We start from the raw sequence: 23,547 nt of genomic DNA on the forward strand, positions 1-23,547 counted from the left end.
CAGGCATACAAACAGGAAATTAGTTTCTTTTTTTTTATTCCTCTTGGATTTTTACAACTGTGCACCTGCACTTGATAGTGATTCTGACAAACAGATCAAAGTAATGACGTTAGTTTTAGCAAACGTTTTGTTCAGTCCATCTGTCCTTGCTTGTTGTGACTTACTGCAACCAATTACCATCCTCTCTCTCTCTCTCTCACACACACACACCATTCCGGCTATGGTGGGTGTCTGCAGGGAAGAAAGCACCCCTGCAGGTAAAAATTATTTATTTATTTTTTATCCAGCATACAGCACATAAAACACTGCTTCTGGCAGTGGTGTGGTCAAAACAAAACAGCTGCTCAATGGACAAAAGGTCTGCTGACCACAATCTGAATAATTCCGAAGTATATCAAACCTGTCCAAACTTAGCAACACAGCAAACATACACTCATCAAGCAGTAATATTTGCAGAAGAGCATTGTAGACTACTGTCCAAAACAAATGTCACAAAAGCAACCTTTCCTTAACATATTAACTTGTGTTATTTAAAATATGTAACCTGGAGGGACAGACACAGAGAAAAATACCACTCACTACTTCCCCTCTTCTTTACGTAGCGGTTTGGCATTCTTCCGCTCGTTCTGGTTTTTCTGGTCAACAAAAACTTGTACTCCCACTCTTTTATTTCAGATTACAAAGGTTTTGGTAAAACTCCTGTATGTTCTGTACACAATGTCTCTAGCTTACAACGTTAGCGAATAACACAGTGTAGCATTAAGTAACATGCTACTGCCAGGAGATGAATGAAAACAGTTTGTTTTCCTCTTCACAGGAACCAAAACGTAATGCAGCTTTAACGCATTGATGTGAAAATATCTTTTGGAGGATCTAAATTCAGCCCTGAGCATTTAAAAACTGATTACCCAAATTTACTGTTGATATTAGTGTATTCTTATACAAAAATAAAAAGGGAGGCACTTTCAAATGCATGTTCAGCATGCATGTGCAACTGAGCTTTAAATTGGCCTGTAGAGCAAAAACAAACTATATAGAGTGCTAAAAACAAATTATTTATTTCAACTGACATATTCATCAGTTGACTTTTTCATTAATTCATTCTTAGAAAAATCAGATTATTCAAAGTACTGTGTATATCTTAAATAAACTGTAATTAGTTTTTCTAAGGCAACACGTTTGCATAATTTTTTTAAGTACTGGCAACTCATTAGATCTTACAGTGCTGAAATGGTCTCAGTGGAAAGATGGCTGTCAAGAGGCTCTTCTTAAGGAATGAAAACAAGAAGAAAAGGCTTACCTGTGCCAAATTACACAAGAACTTGAGTGAAAATCAGTGCTAACAGGTCTTATGCAGTGATAAATCCAAATTTGGCTCAATGACTAGCCAGTAGAGGTTGAGTTTCAACAGCCATCTGTAAGTGGAGACCTTTTCATGGTTTGGGGCTCTGTTTCACCCAGTGATGTTGGGGATATTGTCAAAACTTGATGAAATTATGGATGCAGATAAGTATGGTCAAAATTTGAACCAGCATTCAATACCATCTGGACAGCAGCAGATTGGTAATGGCCTAATTCTTCAGCATGACAATGATCCCAAACACACTCTACATACAATAAAAGCACACCTGGATAGAAAACAGATAAGCACTTGGTTTGACCCCCCGAGATGCTGCAACCATTACAAGGGTGACTCAAGGGTGCACAGTATAACACCATATCAAAATATTCACCTCATGCTGTATGTACATAACGCTCCCCTAAATAACAGACAACAACTCAAGTACTTAGTATCAAATGTTTGCTCTTCACAGCAATCCTCCTCCCAGAGATACAGTTCACAGATGCATTGCTCTGCATGCCAATGTTTATTCTGCATGCCCCTAGTAGTTTAACTACCTTACATACGGTCTGCAGTTAGTTTAGAAATACCAGTTAACCCAATATGCATGAGAAAAATCATCACAGGCACAGGAGAACATGCAAACTCTACAGAGAATGATCCCAACCAGAGCTTGAACCAGTAACCTTGTTGTTGTGAGGCAAAAGCGCTAACCAGCCTAGCACCTTACTGTCCACATGTGAGGAAACAACAGAAAATATTAACAAAAATAACTGTTCAAAAGAAAAATGAATCACATAACTTCACCAAGGGAAAATAAATTTTATATAGATAATTATAATTTATTATAATTACTTATTAACAGTGAGGCATAACACTGACATCAATTATATATCTGTGTTTTTAGTATGGTGCTAAGCTATGCAAAAATACATAAATAAATAAATAAATACAATTTAAAAAATAGAAGATGCATGTAAAATGTCATTAAAAGGTTTTTAATTGGATTTATAACCAAATATTCTCTAAATGAAAGGCTCCTTTAGCATTGGTTGCACTGTGTTTAATCCAAATTAGTAAAAGTTCTCATGGTAACAGGCTAAGATACATTGTCTGTTAGCATGGTTCATGGTTTTTCTCAAGCAAATGAGAAAAACCACGTTATGGAATTGTAGGTGGTTTGTGACAGGGTCAGGCTAGCTGTTTGGTCCTGCTTCCAGATTGACTAACTCTTGACTGCAACTGCATTAACAAAACAAACACAAGAGACTAATATTGATCATTTAATTTAAAAATAAAGAAAAGGAAAATTGCCGGAGGGTATATTTTGTTACATATCAAATAAATAACTATTCTTTCCTTGAATATACTTTAGAAAGCATCAGTAGTGCAAACTGATGTCTGAAGAGTTGGAGGTATTCAGCTAAAGAAAACTTGTGTGGGTCTGTAGCACGTTTAATCCACTGATGTATGTTTGGCTTTTAGTCTTGAATGAATGGCAGTGTAACATTTTGTGAGCAGCAGTGATACAGGGCTTCCTCCCACTCAGTAATGTGTCTCTGACAGTCTGTTCGCCCAGAGCTATGGGAGGAGGAGGAGTAGGGAGATAAGTTTTAAAAGTAGCTGCAGCAGCCTGACTTCTCCTTCTGTGCCTCAATATATTCATGTATCTGGAACTTGGGTTCACTGGGATGCTGGATGGCCCGATGCTTCAGCTCCCTGAAGAACAGAACAAGGCATATTTTAGAAGATAATACTGATATTGACAGAATTATTCTACTGTAAAGGATTCTGTATTGTGGTAAGAAAACCTTTAAATGGCAAGCACGGAACACTTGTACCATATAGCATCACGAAAACAGTAGTGAACTACTTATAGCTACTTATAGCTTCCAAGGGAAGAAGGGGACATAAAATTTGTGGGGATTAAGGATAAATCCCGAGCAATTAATACGTTTAATTATATAGTATTAAGGGGATTGAAACATTTCTTTATAATGAATCCTGGAAATTTCTGAAAATTACAAATTATGTTCAGCAACAATGTGAGATAAAATTGAGCAATTTAAAAAAACAACCTCAAATTCAGTAGTAACAACTTTGCTACTATCTTGTGAAAAGTCAATAAGTGGCAGATAGATACAGAAGAAGAAAAGCAAAGCAAAACCAAATGATAATAATTTATCTTTGTTTAGTCCCATTACATGAGTTCTTGTTGGATCAAACAAGGACCATTTGAGGTTATACACATCTATAGTTTATGGACTGTTCTGGTGTCTGTGTCATACTTGGCCACAGCAGTGAAGGCCAGATCTACATTGACCCCTGTCTTGGCACTTGTCTCCATGAAAGGAACTGAATACTCCTGAACACACAAAGAGAGCACAACACAGTAAGTAGCAGATTAAATGCTACCAGTTGTGTTTTTAAAGCAGTAAATAAAAATACTCACTCTGGCCAGCCTCTCTCCTTCATCTCTCCTGATCGCTCGGTCACTGCTCATATCGGCCTGATAAACACACGTTACATTAGGATTTTAGGAAAGACTTGGTGCAGAAAAATAAACGCATTTAAACTACTAAGTGCAAAAACAATGTACATCTTGATACAGCTAATTGTTTAAAGCTGAACAAAACCATGCACAGGTATGAGTATGTACATTTTTAGACTTTATAATATACAAGATAATCAATCAGGCTATTTCTAAAGGCAAACATATCTTGTGGAATTTTCAGTGTTTGCTACCACTATTCAATGTTGAAGAGTAGAGCATGTAATAAAACTAGTAGTCTAACTCGTTTATAGTAGTTTGCTTGTAGTTCAGATACTTATACACATAGTGATTGAAGTAGTTTTTTGTGTTTCTGTTTTTTGTGGGGACTTGTAAATATAATATATAACAAAATGTGATACAGCATCATATATGTTACATATAGCTTTTTTGAGTTTCATTACTACTAAGCTACCTACGATGTGGCGAAACTCACATTTTCATCATTGCATTCATATTCTTACATATATAACCTGACACTCGAACTCAAAGCAGCCCTATCAATTTGCTATAAATCTTTTAAAACTCTTTTAAATTATCTTTAAAATATCCCCTGATCCAGAAACCGCTCTTTCTTCAGCACAGATCACATCCTTCTTTTGCACTTTTTGCTCCACATGCTAAGCTTCTCAAACAATTTCCTCTTACCTTGTTGCCCAGCAACATGATGACTACATTGCTCTGTGCATACTCGTGGATCTCTGTTAACCATGCCTGAAGCAAGAGACATACAAACACACTCATACATAAATCTTTAACTGTAGCACATTTTCATATTTTCCCAGCGTGCAAACACAGACTTACTCTAATGTTGTCAAAAGATGATTTGCTGGTGATGTCATACAACAGGAGCAAAGCTTTGGAAAGAAAACCAACAAAAACTGAGTGCCAATGTAACACCTGTGATGCTGTGATATGGATTAGGGTTTGTATCACCTCACCGTGTGCATCTCTGTAATACGCATGTGTCACACTTCTGAACCTTTCCTGTCCTGCTGTGTCCCATATCTGAAACAGAAAAGAACTGGCCTGTTTCCACTTGGCTACTTCTTATTTTTCACTTATAATGGTGATGCCCAAGAGGAAACCAGCCAGTACTCTAAAAATAGAGTGCTATTGTGTAAGCACATCAACTTTGCACTGGAACTGATTTACTTACTGACCTGCAGTTTGACCTTTACGTTATCCACAGTCACCACTTTATTCTGAGAGAGGCAGAAACAGAATAACAATACGAGCTGCTAGTAGGACAAATTAAAAATGCAAAGTACAAAGACAAGCTATCTATGTTTGTAGATAGTTTTGGCTTTATGTCTTCAGATTTTGAAATATATGTTTAATGAGAGAAGCAATGTACAACTACCTTAAACCTCCATTCCTTATAATGGTCAGCAGGGGGCGACTCATGTTGCAAAAATAAGTCACAATGTATAGAAACTTATGGGAAAGAAAACCCCCCCACTTGCTTCATTTAATACTATATTAAATAGTTGCAAACTTCAGAATTGTTTAAAAAAAATGACCATATTGCCAACATATTTCTAAATTTCACCATTTAAGATTTCAGTGGGGTGGTTCTAATTACATTCTCATGTCATTAATGTAGATAGTATTAAAGATAGATGTAGCTTTAAGGCCTGGAAAGTGATACCTGTAGGTGCAAAGAGACATCTAAGTCCTATGACTATAAGGAAATGTTTCCCTGGCTCTGACATCCTATATTGAATAATCTGCTTGGCCCATTTTGTAAATTTTCATCAATCAAGTGATAAGTTTCACAAAGGAGGATACTCCCGGTGAATTACTTTTCAATTACAAGTCATTAGCCAATGAGAACCATCCCTTTCTCATCACATTGGGTTTCAAAACACCAAGACAGAAAGGGTCATCTTGAGGCTTGATAATAGGAACTTACAAACCAATGAGTGACGTTACAGTAGCTACTGCCTGTGGTCATTACAACCTCTCTTTCTGCATTGATTTTAATGGCACCGAGTGGCAAATGTGAATCATCAGCTTTTTATCAAAATGAGCCAATTCTAAAGAGTATTCATTTGCAGATTATACATATAAGATGTATAATCTGCATATATATATAAAACTGAGACAGACTGGTGACCTGTCCAGGGTGTACCCCACCTCTCACACAATGACATTTAGGTTGCCTCCTCCCACACTGCTAATGTCTGAAATGCCAGAGGCAAATTTAAAAACATGGATAAATAAAAGCCAGTCCAATTTCATTTCATTCCATGCACTCACTGTGAATCCGATGCCCACTGTGGCAGAGAACGAGCCAGGGATGAACTTGCCCTGATCAAACTGCACCAGCAGAGATGTCTTCCCCACACCACTGTCCCCAACCAGGATTGTCTATAGGAAAACACATAAAATCCCACAGTTAAGTTTCTTACCTCTAAATATATGGTCTAAGTATATGGTAGAGGCATGAGGAGTAAGCTGTGGTGACCCTTAGTGATACGGGAGCAACAGGAAGGAGCCTGGCTGCAGTCTCAATTGGCCTTGAAAATCTCTTTATGGTTGAATACTTGCAATCATTTCATAATTTTCAGTTGTGAGTCAACAGCTGTGTCATGGTCGACATTTCTGTTTCCAAGCAGCACAGATATTTTCTTTTCTAAGAGCTTGGCAGTGTACCACTATTACCGCATGACTCACAAGCCAGAGGAGATAACCTTCAAGACAATGAAATCAATGAAAGGCAGCATTCACACATCCAACTTAGTCACCAGGACCATCGGTCAATATTTCATTGTCTACTGGGTTTTAATTTCAGTCACACCAGGGTACCCACCACCTCCACACCCACAAAGTGTCCTTCATCTGTGGCAGATTAAGTAAGTGCGACACAGTCAAGCTGTTCTCTGCTCTCTTAAAGGAGCGATCTAGGAGTTTTGATGCAGGCTATGTGGCTTTTATCTTGTGACAGCCAAATGACTACATTTTATCCTGTAGTGAAAGTCTAAATATTATTGCCAGAAGAAAAATGCAGTAAATAATGCAGTAAGCCACAAGAATGATGGATTTCTTCAATCATTATTTGTTTAAGGAAGGTAAAATGTGGTTAAGTTTGGGAAGAGACAACTAAAAGAAGGACTGTAGATCGTAAAGACAGGCAATGAAAAGACCTATGTTTGAACGTTTGTTCTTGAAAGCTTTAAAAATCGCAAGAAGGCTAAACCTACATTTTTTAAGCATAGGTTAGGGTATATTGGCTACATATAAGTTTTGAATAAAATATATGTAAATATTTTGGTAACCCTTTGCAAGGCAAAGGAAATACCATCTTTAAGAAACTCAGTGCCGAAATCAATGCCAATCTTTGTTCTTTGCCAAATTCACCTTCTTTCCTCACTGTGGCACCAGGGTAGTTCTTCATTTACACCCAAATGCATTTTATAGAGTGGCAGGTTGAGACAATAAAAATCTTGATTATGTTTATAGAAAGAAAGTTAGACATAAAAAATAGACTTCCATTCATTAACTCTCATGAAAGAACCTTCATCTTCACACTCTTTGATTTCACCTTAATACACATTCAGTAATGTACTTTATGCACTAATTAGCTGCAGTTCCCATTAATCACCGGGGTAGAATACTAAAAGAGCCACTGGGCTGGAGCATCCACTACAGTTGCTTTATGATTCAAATGCAGATGTGCTGTCAGAAGTGGTCTTCACTTGATGTCTAGTAACAGTAACCATGGAAATTTAATAAAGTGGTCTTAAAAAGGCAACAAAACTTTCAACCAGTCCTGTCTTGATAAAACTCAGGAGTACTCATTGTGATTGAGACCAAATATTGTGTGAAAAGACAGTAAACATGATTAGCGCTCTTGGTCAGATATGCACAAGTAGGCCTGCCTTAAAATTGCACTGAATGACAAATGGCCCAGGGGTTAAAGCGCTGAGTTTTTGAGTGCTGCTTTCTTAATAGCAGGTGACTTTTCTGGTATGCTAAATTAATAGAAAGTCAGAACTCAAGTAGCCTTGTTCATCTTGTGGTTCATAAATTGGGATAGAATGCATAAATCTCCATGTGATGATGAGCAGTTTGTAGAGAACCAAGACAAATCAAGAAAAAAGTGAAGACATGACACTCATCAGATAAACCAGGCAGTGGTTGAACTCAATTTCGGGGTGGCACGGTGGTTAGCACTGCTGCCGCACAGCAAGAAGGTCCTGAGTTCAATTCCACCATCAGGCCGGGGTCTTTCCGTGTGGAGTTTGCATGTTCTCCCCGTGTTTGCGTTGGTTCCCTCCGGGTACTCCGGCTTCCTCCCACCGTCCAAAGACATACAGCTTGTGGGGATAGGTTAATTGGATAATTGAAATTGTCACTAGGTGTGAATGTGAGTGTGAATGGTTGTCTGTCCCTGTGTGTTAGCCCTGTGACAGACTGGCGACCTGTCCAGGGTGTACCCCGCCTCTCGCCCTATGACAGCTGGGATAGGCTCCAGCGCCCCTGGAAAGGATAAGTGGAAGCGAACGGATGGATGGATGGATAAATGAATAGAAAGCCAGAACTCAAGTAGCCTTGTTCATCTTGTGGTTCATAAATTGGGATAGAATGCATAAATCTCCATGTGATGATGAGCAGTTTGTAGAGAACCAAGACAAATCAAGAAAAAAGTGAAGACGTGACACTCATCAGATAAACCAGGCAGTGGTTGAACTCAATTTTGCCTCAAGGCTTTATGAATGATCAGGGATAAATAAAAGAAGTGGAGGGAATGGAGGAAAGGATTAGAGCTGAGAAGCTAAAGCAGCTTTTGTAGCCTCATTTGATCTCAGCATATGGAGGATTTTTAGAAAAGAGTCACATCCCAGTGTGCTGGATTAAATATGGATACTGCCTCAACAGTCATCCAATGAATCTTCATATCAGCTTTACTCAGGCATCACCAGCAAATTCACTTCCTTATTCTTCCTTTGAAATACACCTTGTACAGAGAGGTTTTATATGTATTCTGCTTTTCCAGTTTACTGTGTGCTGAAAGATGGGGAGCTGTAATAATGCTTTTTGGCAATAAATTTGATAGCTTTGAACAATCTGTTTATTTCTCCTTAAATAGTGCCACAAAAATGCATTTGCAGGTTGAGTAGCAGAGTTGAGTATGTGGGTTGTGTCCATCAAAAACCAAATCTTCTCTGCCAACGTCAAACAGATTATTGTGCTATTGACTCTTATTTTGAGTTTCTGGTACCCCAGGTGCTGATAATCAGGTACCCAGTTGGTGCCTGATTAGGGCTCTTTTTCTAAAGAGTGGAAGTCTACTCCTGATGGCTGTTGGTAAGACTGCAGGTTAAACTTTATAACATCTGCCATTACACCACTTCGTAGGGACATAGGAAGTTGTGTACTGGATATACCACACTTCACTGATCACATTAACATTAAGAAAAATATTTCAAGTTCACCACAGATGATATGAAAAACGACAGTTTAGCCTTCTTAGACTGTGAGATTTCCATCAGTAATGGGGACATTTAAAAGTTGATGTGTACCATAAACCTATGCATACGGATCATTATTTAGGGCTTGACTCTCATCATCCAGGCCCCATCTTATCTTAATGACCTTGTAGTGCCATATCACCCTATTAGAGCACTTCGCTCTCGCTCTGCAGGCCTACTTGCTGTCCCTAGAGTATTTAAAAGTAGAATGGGAGGGAGAGCCTTCAGTTTTCAGGCCCCTCTTCGGTGGAACCAGCTTCCAGTTTGGATTCGGGAGACAGACACTATCTCTACTTTCAAGATTAGGCTTAAAACTTTGCTTTTTGCTAAAGCATATAGTTAGGGCTGGACCAGGTGACCCTGAATCCTCCCTTAGTTATGCTGCAATAGACGTAGGCTGCCGGGGGATTCCCATGATGCATTGAGTTTTTCCTTTCCAGTCACCTTTCTCACTCAGTATGTGTTAATAGACCTCTCTGCATTGAATCATATCTGTTATTAATCTCTGTCTCTCTTCCACAGCATGTCTTTCATCCTGTTTTCCTTCTTTCACCCCAACCGGTCGCAGATGGCCGCCCCTCCCTGAGCCTGGTTCTGCCGGAGGTTTCTTCCTGTTAAAAGGGAGTTTTTCCTTCCCACTGTCGCCAAAGTGCTTGCTCATAGGGGGTCATATGATTGTTGGGTTTTTCTCTGTATTTATTATTGTGCGATCTATTGTACAATATAAAGCGCCTCGAGGCGACTTTTGTTGTGATTTGGCGCTATATAAATAAAATTGAATTGAATTGAATTGAATCCACTGAAGCACAAATTGGGTGTCATCAGGATGCTACAACGCAGAGCGAACACCATCCCCACAGATACAGACCATCTCTGAATCGAAGAGGGGGCCTAAGGGTACATCTTTCACCATCTTATAATGCTGTGATTGCAGCCATTCCCCAACTCTCTGCGAATGGTACTCATGGCCATTAATCAATGGTCTTTGATCGGTGGTTGTTGATCACATTAACGATCAAGAAACTGACCTAACAGTCCATTGTTCACCATTGATTCTAGTTTTTCGGTCATTATGCACATGCACTGTTTATAAGATTGGGGAAACCTGCAGTCAGCTGAGACTGAAGAAGTCACTTAGATGAGTGATGAAACGTTTCTCCCACTGAAAACGCTACGTCTAGATGAACAGAATTAACTTTTTGGGATGTGGAAGATACATCTGTCTTTTACATGCAGTCTGTGATCACATAAGCCACTGACTGCATCTAAATCTGAAGGCAATAATTTATTTAAATATTTTGATCTGATCCTGCTGTGATTCAGCTGCATTATTTTCCTCTTTACTGGACATAACTGAGAGTGTGCAACATAATGCCTCCATGTGTACATGTGAAGATGGAATTAGTGCTGAGAAAAAAAAAAAACATACTCATTGTACTCACTACACACGTTCATGTGGTGATGCTACCAAATTGTAGTTAGCCGAGAAGTGAGACTGTCTCATGAAACCCCTCTAGAGACAGGAGGTAATTAGGCGAATGCACCACAGATGTTTGGGAATTACACACTGATGATGTATATTGTGTATATGTGTTGTAGTGCGAGAGAGAAAGAGGAATTAGATTTCTCTCATCTCTGTGGTTCACAGGCAGATTGCTAAGTGCCTGCAAATTTCCCTTCTTACTGTTCAAGGCTCAGTATGAGCTTCTGTGGAGGTTATTGAGGTAATAAGTATGGGATGTCTTTTTACAAGTCATTGGAGTAACAGCATTAGGGGATGGGGTGAATTTAGAGTGATACAGTTCTCTGAAATGTCACTTTTCTCTTCCTGGAGCATGTGCAATATTGACCAGAATGTAATTTAGCCCAACAGTTTCCATATTGCCACTGATTTAAGCTTTGATATACTGCACAGCTGGGGTTTGAAACCACAGAACAACAGGAGATAAAGTTACTGTTTCCGATACTAAAAGTCAATATGCACTGCATTCTATACAATCAAGTGTCTGGTTTTTTAGACAAATTAAAGTCCTGTAGTCCATCTCTTTAGCTCTGTTTTGGTCTGCCGCTATTAAGCTAAATGCTCAGCCAGCTAGTTGCTAATGATATCTGCTTTTTTGTGGTGGACAGGTAGCTGCTGTGGTTTTACTACACTTACAGACTTTCTTTAATGAAAAAATATGCTTTGAAGCTTTAAAAATGTGTCTTTTGCATAAGGGCCATGGAGAGAATGGAAAAAACAGGAAACCACTGAGAGATACAAAAGAATGCAATGTTTTGTGGGTATTAATGTGAATTATTGGCAGTAGGAAAAATACAAAACCACTCTGTCTATAAAAACGTCTCTAAGCTAATCTTTCCAAAATATTACAAAAGCAGTTTTAGGTTGACTTTATTAAAAATGTCATCTGGGACAACTGTGGGTATTGAAGGGAGAATTAATAACAGAAAGGAATCCACAAACCAACTGTAACCATTTCAGCTTCATGTGTAAGTACTGGCCCTTACCAAAGAGCACTTAAAAAGCCATTTTTTGTTGTGTAATTAGAACTCCTCCAGGGAGGAAAAGGTGAGGCAGAGTGAAAGCCTGAGAAGAGTGAGTACAAAAGATAAGATAAACCTTTATTAGTCCTTTTATTATTTATATAATAATTGGCACAGGAAGGGCAAAAAGGCGAGACAGGAAGGAAGAACACGGTGTATTCCCCTTTCAGTGCACCTGCTTCCCTCACACTACAAGTCTGTGTGTGGTGTGTATATGTGTGAGCTGATATAACAGTCACATGTTAGAATTACATCTATCTTTGTGAGGACTCTCACTGCTTTCCTTAGCCCTTTAGAGCTTAACAATGCCGAGTAACTCTACACACAAAATCCACCCCATGACAGTGATGATGGTTTTTGGAGTGTTTGGGAGTAAATTTATTAAAAATTAAATACTTAAAATATCTTTTTTACACAAGTATTCACAACCTTTTTTAAGATTGAAATTCATTTGAAATTATTAGGAAAATCACAAATGTTTCTGCATAAGGTCTTATACGGGGCGACCGTGGCTCAGATGGTTGGGAAGCGTATCGGCAACCGGAAGGTTGCCGGTTCGATCCCTGGGCTCTCTGTCCTGGTCGTTGTGTCCTTGGCCAAGACACTTTACCCTACCGCCTACTGGTGTTGGCCAGAGGGGCCGATGGCGTGATATGGCAGCCTCGCCTCTGTCAGTCTGCCCCAGGGCAGCTGTGGTTACAACAGTAGCTTTCCTCCACCAGTGTGTGAATGTGAGAGTGAATGAATAGTGGCATTGTAAAGCGCTTTGGGTGCCTTGAAAAGCGCTATATGAAATCCAATCCATTATTATTATTATTATTATTATTGTTATAGCTGGCAGTGCACAGAATGTATTTGTAATGGCAGCGATTCAGACCACATGTGCATGTGTGTGCACATGCATGAGAATGGTAAAGAGCTACATCCAGACTTTTCTTAAAATAAAAATATGAAATATATATTAAATTAAAAAGTTATTTCATTTTCAATTTCACAAATTATTATTGTGTTGTTTGAACAATAATCGGCTGCTTCTCCAATAAGTTGCTCATCCAACAGACAAACTTCAACTACTGTCTTGAGCTACAGCTGCTGATGGTGCTTTTTCTGCTCTGCAGCCTCATTGAGCTCAGCATAGCGGTGGGTTCTGTTTAAAGTGGACCATCGCCTCAAATATTTAGAGCATAAAAAAGACTACTGTCACCAGCTACAGGTCAAGACAATGGCGTTGGAGTATCTCTTACTGCTGGAGACTTAGGACAGCTCAGTGACATTGAGGACCACCACAATAGCAACCTGATCAGCATGCCTGTAGCGAAACACCAGACAAAACAGGCAGGAGCTAGGTGGTTAGTGACAACTAAACTTACAAAAGAGGCACAAAAATGTTGTTCTGTGGTAAACAGACTGTTTATACAATGTATCTGGGTTCCCAGCCCAAGTCTATGTAGGGAAACTCTGAAATTCATTTAAAAGATAGGCTTGTCTGAGCCCGCCATCTTCAAAGAGGAAGCCTGGTCCTCCGTAATGCTGTCCATCACCGCGTCTGCACCCGGCTTGGCAGAGACATCAGTGCTTGGTGTGCTGCAGCAGTGCTTCCACCTAGGTCAGTCAATGGCAGGGCCAGGCCTGCTCTAATTCATTTCATGTTTAATTCTACCTTCCTTTAGGGTCTGCATTTTGGTCCCAACCAATCACATTCCACACTAACATGACACATACACATGCCTGTTGACTTCAAAGGGCTGAAGCAAATTGGATTCTGTTAATTTCCCAGAGACTCTCTCTATAACCTTAAACATAATCAGTGAATGCTTAACCTTGCCAATAACCCTGAACCTAAACCAAGGGTGCACCCAATTATCTGGGACATTTATGAGTGCAAACATAAATAAATAAGTAGCAAGATTATAATATGTTTCTAAGGCAATTAAATGGTAAATGGACTGGTTCTTATATAGCGCTTTTCTACTCTTACTGAGCACTCAAAGTGCTGTATACAACTCCTGCATTCACCCAATCATACCCATTCACACAAGCACTTTAACTAAGGTTTTTAGTGCTTCTATCTAGCATTCACTCGCATTCACATTCTGATGGATGCACCGGAGGGCAACATGGGGTTAGTATCTTGCCCAAGGATATTTGTCATGTAGACTCGAGGAGCCTGGGATCAAACCACCAACCTTCCGGTGAGTAGGTGACCACTCTACCACTTGAGCTGCAACCATCCCTGTAGCTCAGGTGGTAGGCAGCTAGTTAAAGGCAATACATTTTTGACTTTACCGGACAGTTTTATTTTAAAGTTTATGTCTTATCAGTTGAATCAGAGTATTGATGTGCTAATTCTGCTTAGTTGCTATATCTAAAAAGAGAGAATTAGAACATAGCAGGCTGAAGGCCAGATGCTTATCAGAAGAAAGATATGCCATTTGAATGACATGACTCCTCTAGACTGAAGGGAAATGGTTTCTGCAACACAACTCTGAAATACAATGTGACATTTTACTGAAGCCTAAAGGGAGCTCCTCTTTTATCCTTGTTCCGTCAACACTGAGGTCAAATGGGAGCACCAGGAGGGATTCACTGGAGTCTGCTCTTTAAATCCAGACATTAATGTAGCTGATTTAGCCTTAACTGCTTGCTGTGAGCGCAATAGGTTTTTGAATGACAAATGGCTATACTGTACAGTTTTTGTGACAACAGTCAAAACAGGATCACGTTCACTCTGACATTTTAGTGTGTTTGTGTATGAGTTATGGAATTTAAGGTGTCAGAAATAAATTAGTGTATTTACTGTTGTATTTATGGGTTATTTGAGCTTCGGGTCGCAGTAAGGAGAAAGTGTAAGTGTACTTGTCAATTAAAATCTGAGTTTGAAATGTGATTTTATTCTACAGCACTTTTTGTTGATCAACGTGAGCATTGCTTTGGGAATTTGGCGTTTGGTTAAGACATTTTTTCAAAGAAAGTGACCTCTTTTAAAGCTTTCCTGTCCTGACAACAGGAAGTAATCAGCTCATATGTGAAGAGGGACCTTCTTGTAAGCTGACAGCTCATCTCAGCAGGAATTCTGTGATTTGACACACATTAGGGCTGGAAACAGACCAACTATAAATTGCATCCGAGTGTAAATCAGCACCACGTGAGCGCAAATCCGGTCAAGGACCGGGATGCTGCGGGGTTTAGAAGCGTTTCCTCATATTTCACCAGTAATAAACAAGAAGAAATAAACAAGAAGAAAAATCACGTGAAAAAAAAAACGCCCAGCGTTTAAATGGTACAAGTAAATGCATAAAAGTGCTCCTGACTATGAAACCTGTTGTTGTATCATGATGACTACATGGTCGTACCTTGTGCACCAACTCCTCGTCATATGTTGGAGGTGGTGGAGTCATTGCCTGGCTCTCGGTTGTCTCTCTGGATCCGTAAGTACTGTCTGGTTGGATCTCTGGGTAAGCAGTGGTGTAGTATGCCGAGATCGGCTCCATTGACTCCATCCGCTCCATCCTGAGAGTCCTTCACTTCGCAGGCTTCTTTATGAAAGAGTCGAGGATTGCGGAGGAAATAAATAAAAAGCTGGTAAAGCTCGCACTCTCGCTTCAGCCGACCCGTCCTCTCCTTCGTCTCACAGCCCTCAGCTCGCTTTCTTCTCTCCTCCTCTCTTCTCCGACAGTCCACGCTGTTTAACAGGCTCCTCCTTTACAGTGAATCACAGTCTGTGGGCTTCTGCCTACATCAATCCACATGATGGTATGTCGTGATCATTCACGCACATCACGCTGCATGAGTGGTCGGAGGATGGACCGAGAAGGATTGAATGGCTGTCACTTTTTTTGTTGTGGTTTTTCTTTCAAGAGTTCAGATATTCGTTCTACGTCATTTATTTTACCCAATGGTTTTGATCTCTGTGTATATTTCCAAAACAATCATATTATACATCATTTAAAAAACGGAGACGAATGTATGTTCAGTTTAATTATAGTTGTTTTAGTAGAAATAACAATAACACAGGATAAGATAAGAAATGGTTTATTTGGGAAATTCTGTTAAAGTAGTTGAAAATTATTATTATTGTTATTATTATTCATTCATTTCCTTTCATCCCTTATGAAAGGAGAGGAGGAAATGCCATCCCATAATTCATTGTGATGGTCCCTGAGTTCATTTATGAAAACAATCAACATAATAAATGACTCTGTGCAGAACATGTAAATGTTAGTTGTAACTCCTGAAAAAAACCCTACTTGTTGAGATGTTATCTGCCCTGAAGAACATAAATCTATATAAAGGTTAATTATAATCAATTAATAATGTTTGTTTTTGTATTGTAGGCTTTAGGATTATTCAGTTCAGTTCAGTGAGTGTTATTGCATTTATAGAAATCCTAGGGAGGAGGAAATGATCACAACAGGTGGGGCAAATTATTGTGATAGTGCATATTGCAAATTTTCTGTAATCTCACCAGCATTCTGCCCAGAGTGGCACATATTAGCAGCTCAAAATTCAGCAGACCTGATGAAGAAATGTAAGGAAGGGAGTGGAAGGCCTACTAGCCAAATAATCCAGTGTAAATTCAGGTTTCAACATATGTTTCCCTCTGAAAACAGCATGAGAGGAGAATAAAGGAGAATCAATATGCTTTTGATTTAAGGGCTAACCTTTCTGATATAATCAATGGGCACAGTGCAAAAGGTTCTGTGTAATTTATCCAGAGGAGGGCTTTATTATTTCAATAAGGAGAGGCCATTAGAAAGAATGAACATGATTTATTGATGTAGAGAATTTAGATAGAGGTATTTGGTGGTTAGACTCCAATGGCCTGACTCAGTGGAACAGAACCCCAGGTGTGATAGGGATTAGAGGAGGACCCCCCAGAGTCTGGACGCTGGTGGAGGAGATGAAGACAGTGGCTTAGATGGAGCCTGAGTGATGAGAGGTGGTGATGAGGAGGAGGTGGGTTGCACGAAGGCATCTGCAAAGGAGAATGACAGATCTGCAGTGAGATTCAAAGTATGTGGCATGAATGCTGATTGGCCTGAAAAAGGCCGGGAGAAGATGATTGGACTAGACCAGGGATGTCACAAACAGCTTGACAGCGTGGGAAAGTGGATGTGATGTGAAGTTTAGATTTAGTCGGCAACACCAGGGAGCGGACAGATGTGAGACCATAGAACTTCGCTATTATACTTTGCATAAGGTTCATTACAAACTGTTCCACTGTATGAAACCGAAGTGTGTGTGGAACAGCTGACCTGTATGATATGCAGAACAAAAAATTACATTATTTACCGTCACATGACAAGCTGTCTCTGTTGTTGACATTTATGTGTGAGCCTTTTTAATAGCACATTGCAACACTCAGGCATTAACCTAACAGAGTAACATGGATTCATTAATAGTTGCATTTTCACTTACATGTCAATTTTATTTCAATTTTATTCAATAGATTCAACAGAGAGCAACTGCTCGTTTTTTGCACACAGCTGAGAAAAAGACAGCTCAGTTCAGCTAATCTCTGTTCTGTGGTCTCCCCCTCCGGAGCTACAAACACCCCACAACAGTGGGAAGGAAAAACTTTTAAGTGGAAGAAACATACGGCAGAACTATTTTCAGGGAGAGGGCAGCCCTCATTGGTTGGGGGTAAGTGGGAGGAAGACAGGACAAAAGACAGACTGTAGCTCAGAAATTGATAAGTGATGTTTAAATGTAAGGTGGTGTATAAACACACAGTGATTGAAAAAAGGTGAGTGAAGAAGAAATACTCATGCATCATGGGAAGCTCCCAGTAGTCTAGACCAGCGGTCCCCAACCCCCGGGTCTCGGACCAGTACCGGTCCGTGAGTCGTTTGGTACCGGGCCGCGAGAGTTGAGGCTCAGGTGTGAAATGTATGGTTTTCAGGGTTTTTATCGGTTTTCAGCGTTATTTTGTTATCGTTTTTATCGTTAACTCGGTTTTCCTGGGTCTTTTCACGTGTGTTATGAATAAATCTTCTTTTTTTCGGTACAGGCACTAGTTTTATTTTGTTGTATTTATCCGCGACACCTTATTGCCGGTCCGTGAAAATATTGTCGGGCATAAACCGGTCCGTGGTGCAAAAAAGGTTGGGGACCGCTAGTCTAGACCTACTACTAACCCTAGTAACTAAGGAAATGGTCAGGCTCAGCTGATCCAGCCCTAACTATATGCTTTATTCGAAAGGAAAGCTTTAAGCCTAATCTTAAAAGTAGGGAGGGTGTCTGTCCCCGAAATCTAAGCAGGGAGCTGGTTCCACAAAATTTATACTCTAGGAACCACAAGTAAGCCTGTATTCTGAGAGCCAGGTGCTCTATGTGATATGATACTATGAGGGCCTTAATATAAAATGGGGCCTGATTATGAAGATAGTGTTATGTTTACTGGTCAGTACTCAGAATATCTTTTTGTCTGGTTTTGTTTGTCTGAGTTTGGGTGGGGGTGGGGGGCATGTCTGACAGTTTTTCTAAACTTGTAAAATCTAGTTTACAACTTACTTCTTGAAAAGAAATAACCCTAATATCAGATCTCTGTTATGTTTCTGGATTTTTCCATGATTATTAAACAGTCTGTATGCAGAGGAGAGAAGAGGCTGCGCTGAAATCCCAACATTCTCTGTGTGTGTCAGGGATTGAGCAATTTATCAGTAAAAAAAAAGAGTAATAAAAATGGAAACTGAATATTTTTGAAGAACAAAACCAGTTTTGCCTCGCTGTGTTTAATAATTTGTTCTTTTTCCCGTGCGTAATGATGAGAACACATACATGTGTTCTAAATATCCACCCCAAATGTCTGTTTCATTTCTTTTCCACAGATCTCAACCAAGAGCCATAGCATACGATTCACATCATTGTTAGGAAAATAGCCAAAATTGCTTCTAGGTCAGCCTTTACAACACTGAAATAATATTTTCACCTCCTCCTCCCTTATTTCCCAAGGGGTTGCCACAGCAGATGAATCCGTATGTTTGATTTTGCACCCTTGACTCAACCATGACACAACCCTTCCATTTATCTGGGTGTGGGATTAGCACTAAAAGCACACAAGCTTGATTCAGATTCTGATTCAGATTCAGAAGACTTTATTTATCTCCGAGGGGCAATTGAGAGACTGACCTTGCTGACCGTACATACAATACACAAACATCATATTGGGGAGACAGGTCAGGCTAGGTAGCTGGCCGGTCAGCCACACGAGCAGCGACCTGGAACCGAACAATGGAAAATACACAAGATCAGGAAAGACAAGGAGAAAAAAGAACTCCCCCCAGACCGAGCTCCAAGAGGGAGATCAGTTTGAGAACAGAAAAAAAACACCTCTGCGCATAGCACATGAAAAACTTTTAATACACCATAGAAACACATGACAAGCAACAGGGATGGGTAAAAGGTGAGAGACAGCCAGTGTAGACAGTGCATCTGGGCCTGCAGCATATGCGCTGGTCTCCTTGATCCACCGTCTGCATCGGGAGGGAATAAACGTCGAAGGCGTTTGGTGGGGGAGGGGGGATGAGTGTATATCTGCACGTGTATATATATGTGTGTGTGTGTGTGTGTGTGTGTGTAACCCTAACCCTGAAGCTGCTTTGGCATCACTGTGTATAACATTACAAAGTTTAAGGTAACAATACATTAATACAGTAATATAATCCGTCTTCTATATTACACGTTTACATAGCAGTGGGTTTCTTTTAATGCTTTCAGTTATTTTGGCTTATAATTTAAATCAAGTACTGTGAGATGTACTACTAATACATTTATGAAAACACAACATCTTTAAATATAAATGAAGAGAACTGGATCAAGTAAAATTTACAAGCAGAAGTCTGTAGGTTCATTATTGAGGAATTGTAAATAACTTGGTTGTACCAAATGGCTGTGTTCACTGCATGAACTATATTATATGTGCAGCTTGAAACAGCTGAAACAGTAACACCTTGTTGTTCTGTCTCTGTCCTAAACCTCTTTGTAGTGTTTTGTTTGGTGATTGTAGAAATGTTTAGCTTATTTTAGAGTTTAGACATGTAGGAATGTTTAGTTTGTTTTAGAGTTTAGAAATGTGTTAAGATAGAATGTAGAATTATGGTAGAGACACTGACACTGCCCTGGATATAAATAAAGGCCTGACTGTGTCATGAACTTAGGAGTAGATCTTAGGAGACCCTCCCCAGTTGAACTGTGAAAGTAAGACAAAGAGGAGTTAATGCTGAGTGGAAATTCCCCAGAGGATACCTGTGTGGGGGTCTCAACATTTGTAACTTGATAACTGTGGTCTGGAAGGGAGATGGGCTTTTATGACCCCTAGGAAGTCACGTACACAGAGACACACACACACAGTGCTTAAACTGTTACATTCACACATCCACATGCACACTCACTCACGTGCACTCACACATACACACAGGTACGCGCACACACAGGCACTCACGTGCTCGTGCATACACACAGACATACAGAGTTTCCAGCACACCATGGGGGATTTATGATGGGGTCGCCTCTATAAAGCTGGCTGTAACAGACAAAGGGGTGAAGATCTTTACAGAGGGACATCGGCCTCGTCTTCCCTTCTAGAAGTGCATGCTTAAATGAAGATGAATAAAGATGAATAAAGATTTTGTAAAAATGACTACTGGGTCCGGTGCCATCTCTGGAGGCCCGAGGAATAAAAAAGAACCGGGGTAAAACTGATTTCCCAACATGATCCTGATGGTGGTGGTGGTCATCTATAGAAAAGAACCTCTCTGTTGCGAATGTTGGTTAGATTGCACTTGAGTATAGAAGCAATTGCTTGTGATTGGGTGAATGAGGCATGTTGTTTACAGCACTTTGAGTACTCTGGGAGAGTAGAGAAGGGCTATATAAGACTCAGTCCATTTACACTGCTATTTAGCTTCTCTTATGAAATAAGACAGAGGTTATTAAATTGGGCCTTAGATTAGGGCTTAGGAGGTTAGCACTGTCTAAATTCTTAGCATATAGACAAATAAACATTTATCTGGTGAAGACTGAGTAGATAATGAGTAAAACAAACTAACCACTGTGGGTCCAAATCAAGCCATTACTTTGTAATAACTTTGTTAAATCTGCCTTCCCTTGAAGATCTTTCCCACCAAAACAGCAGGCATTCTTTGATCGGCATTGCCAACAATGGGCACAATGCTGCCCGGAACCTGAGAACTATTGGACCAAGGTAAGGATAGTCTGTGTGTGTCAAACTGAGCTTCCTAGAAGGCTGTTCATCATCGGGATACCAAATAACTATCACTTAGATGGACATTTCCCATCAATGACTTTCCATGAGCTTTTTCATAAGGAGGACAGGCAGAGACAGGTCTAGAGCATGATCGGCCGGTACTATCCCCAAATTGTTCCCTCAAAGTTGGGAGCATGAAACTGTCCAAAATGTCTAGCAATGCTGAAGCATTAAGAGTTCCCTTCACTGGAACTAAGGGGCCGAGGCCAGCTCCTGAAAACAACCTTACATCATATTCCCACTTCCACCAAACTTTACACAAGTACCGTTCTCTTGACAACCGCCAAACCCAGACTCATTCCCCAGACTGCAAGGCAGAGAAGCGTGATTTGTCACTCCAGAGTCCAGTGGTGGCATTACACTAGGGCATCTGACAGATGAGCAGTCATTGGATGTTCACCTGTCAAACCACACTTGGAAGGACAGCTGAAGACATACAATGACAGAGTCAATCATATGCAAGGCTCCAGAGGCCAACTTCCACTTAATGTACTGCACAGACCTCAAGGATTATGCTCTTTGAGGAGGCTCTTCATCAAGCCACGACAAGAGGGCACTTTCCGTCTTTTGCAGCTGGTAGATTGACAACAGAGCCATCAGAGGAAAGAAAGGAGTTGTGGGAAGCAAGTACTTATGCTTTGAGACTGTTGATTGAGCTCTCTGATTCTCGAGTAATCTGATGATAATGACCATGACTCAAGCAGTACATTCCTTAATGATGTGAATGACTTTGTCATTGTCAGAATTGTATATTCCTTTAACATCAGTTTCCAAATAGTAACTGTTCTGAGTTCACCAGTGACTGTTAGTCCCATTTGAAAGGAAGGTATGAATGCATGTTTGATCTTTAACTAGATCAAACATTTACCATAGAAATCAAAAACCACAGAGCATCTCAAAGATGCACTTTGAAACTTGCATGTTTTTACATATATTGAGAATGGTCCACACTGACCTGAACTTTGGGTATTCAGAAACTCCAAGACTCTTTATTAGGAGGATCATCTATATTTTAAATCCATATACATATACAGTGCTATGCTTTAAAAAGTAAACTTCTCTGGTGCATTGTCAGAGTAAGCACTGGATACCAAAAGGTTGATTCTGTTCGTCTGGAAGTAACGTTTTCAGTGGGAGAAATGTTTCGTCACACATTGTCCCATATGACAGCATTGCAGCTCCTGTTCAGTGTACCACACATTATGCTCACTTGTTCGGAAACCTTAGAGCCAGATAAGCCCCTTCATGTGATTAGTAGTAACACCTATGTGAGAATGCTATTTGTGGACTTCAGCTCTGCCTTCAATACAGTTCAACCCCACAAACTGGTTAATAAACTAAGCAACTTACGACTCAGCAGCTCACTGTGCAGCTGGATACTGGACTTCCTGAGCAACAGACCCCAGAACGTAAGAATGGGAGCGCATACCTCCTCCACCCTCATTCTGAATGTAGGTGTGCCACAGGGGTGTGTCCTCAGTCCCCTCTTATACTCACTTTTCACCCATGACTGTTCACCAATCCACACCAGTAACACCATTATAAAATTTGCTGATGACACCACTGTCATAGGACTGATCGACAACAACAATGATTCAGCCTACAGAGAGGAGGTTCAGCATCTGAAGCAATGGTGTGACGACAACAACCTGCATCTGAACACAGCCAAGACCAAGGAGATGGTAATCGACTTCAGAAGAACAAAGCGATCTGAGCACTCTACCCTCTACATTGATGGGGAGGAGGTAGAAAGGGTAGAAAGCTTTAAGTTCCTCGGAGTCCACATCTCGGCCGACCTTACCTGGTCCACAAACATCTCCCACCAGGTAGGGAAAGCACAACAAAGGCTGTACTTCCTCAGGAAACTACGTCAGGCCCAATTACCCCAAAGACTGCTAGTAAACTTCTACCGCTCCACCATTGAGAGCCTTCTGACTTACTGCTGCACACTCTGGTTCAACTGCTGCACTGCGGAGGACAAGAGGAAACTGCAGCGGGTGGTGAGGGCAGCAGAGCGGGCAATCGGCACTTCACTAACTCCCCTCAGAGACATCTATACTGGCAGACTTCAGCAGAAAGCCAGCATCATCATCAAAGACCCCTCGCACCCTGGACACTCATTTTTTTCCCCCCTTCCCTCTGGTAAACGCAACAGGTCCATCAGGTCGAAGACGAACAGACTCAACAGAAGTTTTTACCCACAGGCTGTCAAACATGCCCTACCTCCACCCTGATTGGAGGATAACTGCACTGCCAACACTCATGGACATTACACCTTATTTATAAATCGTATTTCTGTTTATACTTTAATGCAAACAACACCCTTACCTCTTTAAACTGTATTTATTATAACATTATTTAGTAT

General features: G+C 40.3%; 1 protein-coding gene across 1 annotated transcript; it reads right to left on the minus strand.

Annotated features, from left to right (window-relative positions):
* Positions 1-1,674: 1,674 nt before the first annotated feature.
* LOC116330623 (ras-related protein Rab-37-like) lies at positions 1,675-15,582 on the minus strand. Its single transcript, XM_031753016.2, has 9 exons — positions 15,268-15,582; positions 6,156-6,266; positions 5,057-5,098; positions 4,835-4,901; positions 4,698-4,750; positions 4,542-4,607; positions 3,795-3,851; positions 3,631-3,707; positions 1,675-3,061 (listed from the first exon to the last, which is right to left on the minus strand). The coding sequence occupies exons 1-9, from the start codon at positions 15,421-15,423 to the stop codon at positions 2,956-2,958; spliced, it is 735 nt and encodes a 244-aa protein (XP_031608876.1). The 5' UTR covers positions 15,424-15,582; the 3' UTR covers positions 1,675-2,955.
* Positions 15,583-23,547: the final 7,965 nt, after the last annotated feature.

The sequence above is a fragment of the Oreochromis aureus genome, linkage group 8, assembly GCF_013358895.1.
Source record: "Oreochromis aureus strain Israel breed Guangdong linkage group 8, ZZ_aureus, whole genome shotgun sequence".
Lineage (NCBI taxonomy): Eukaryota > Metazoa > Chordata > Actinopteri > Cichliformes > Cichlidae > Oreochromis > Oreochromis aureus.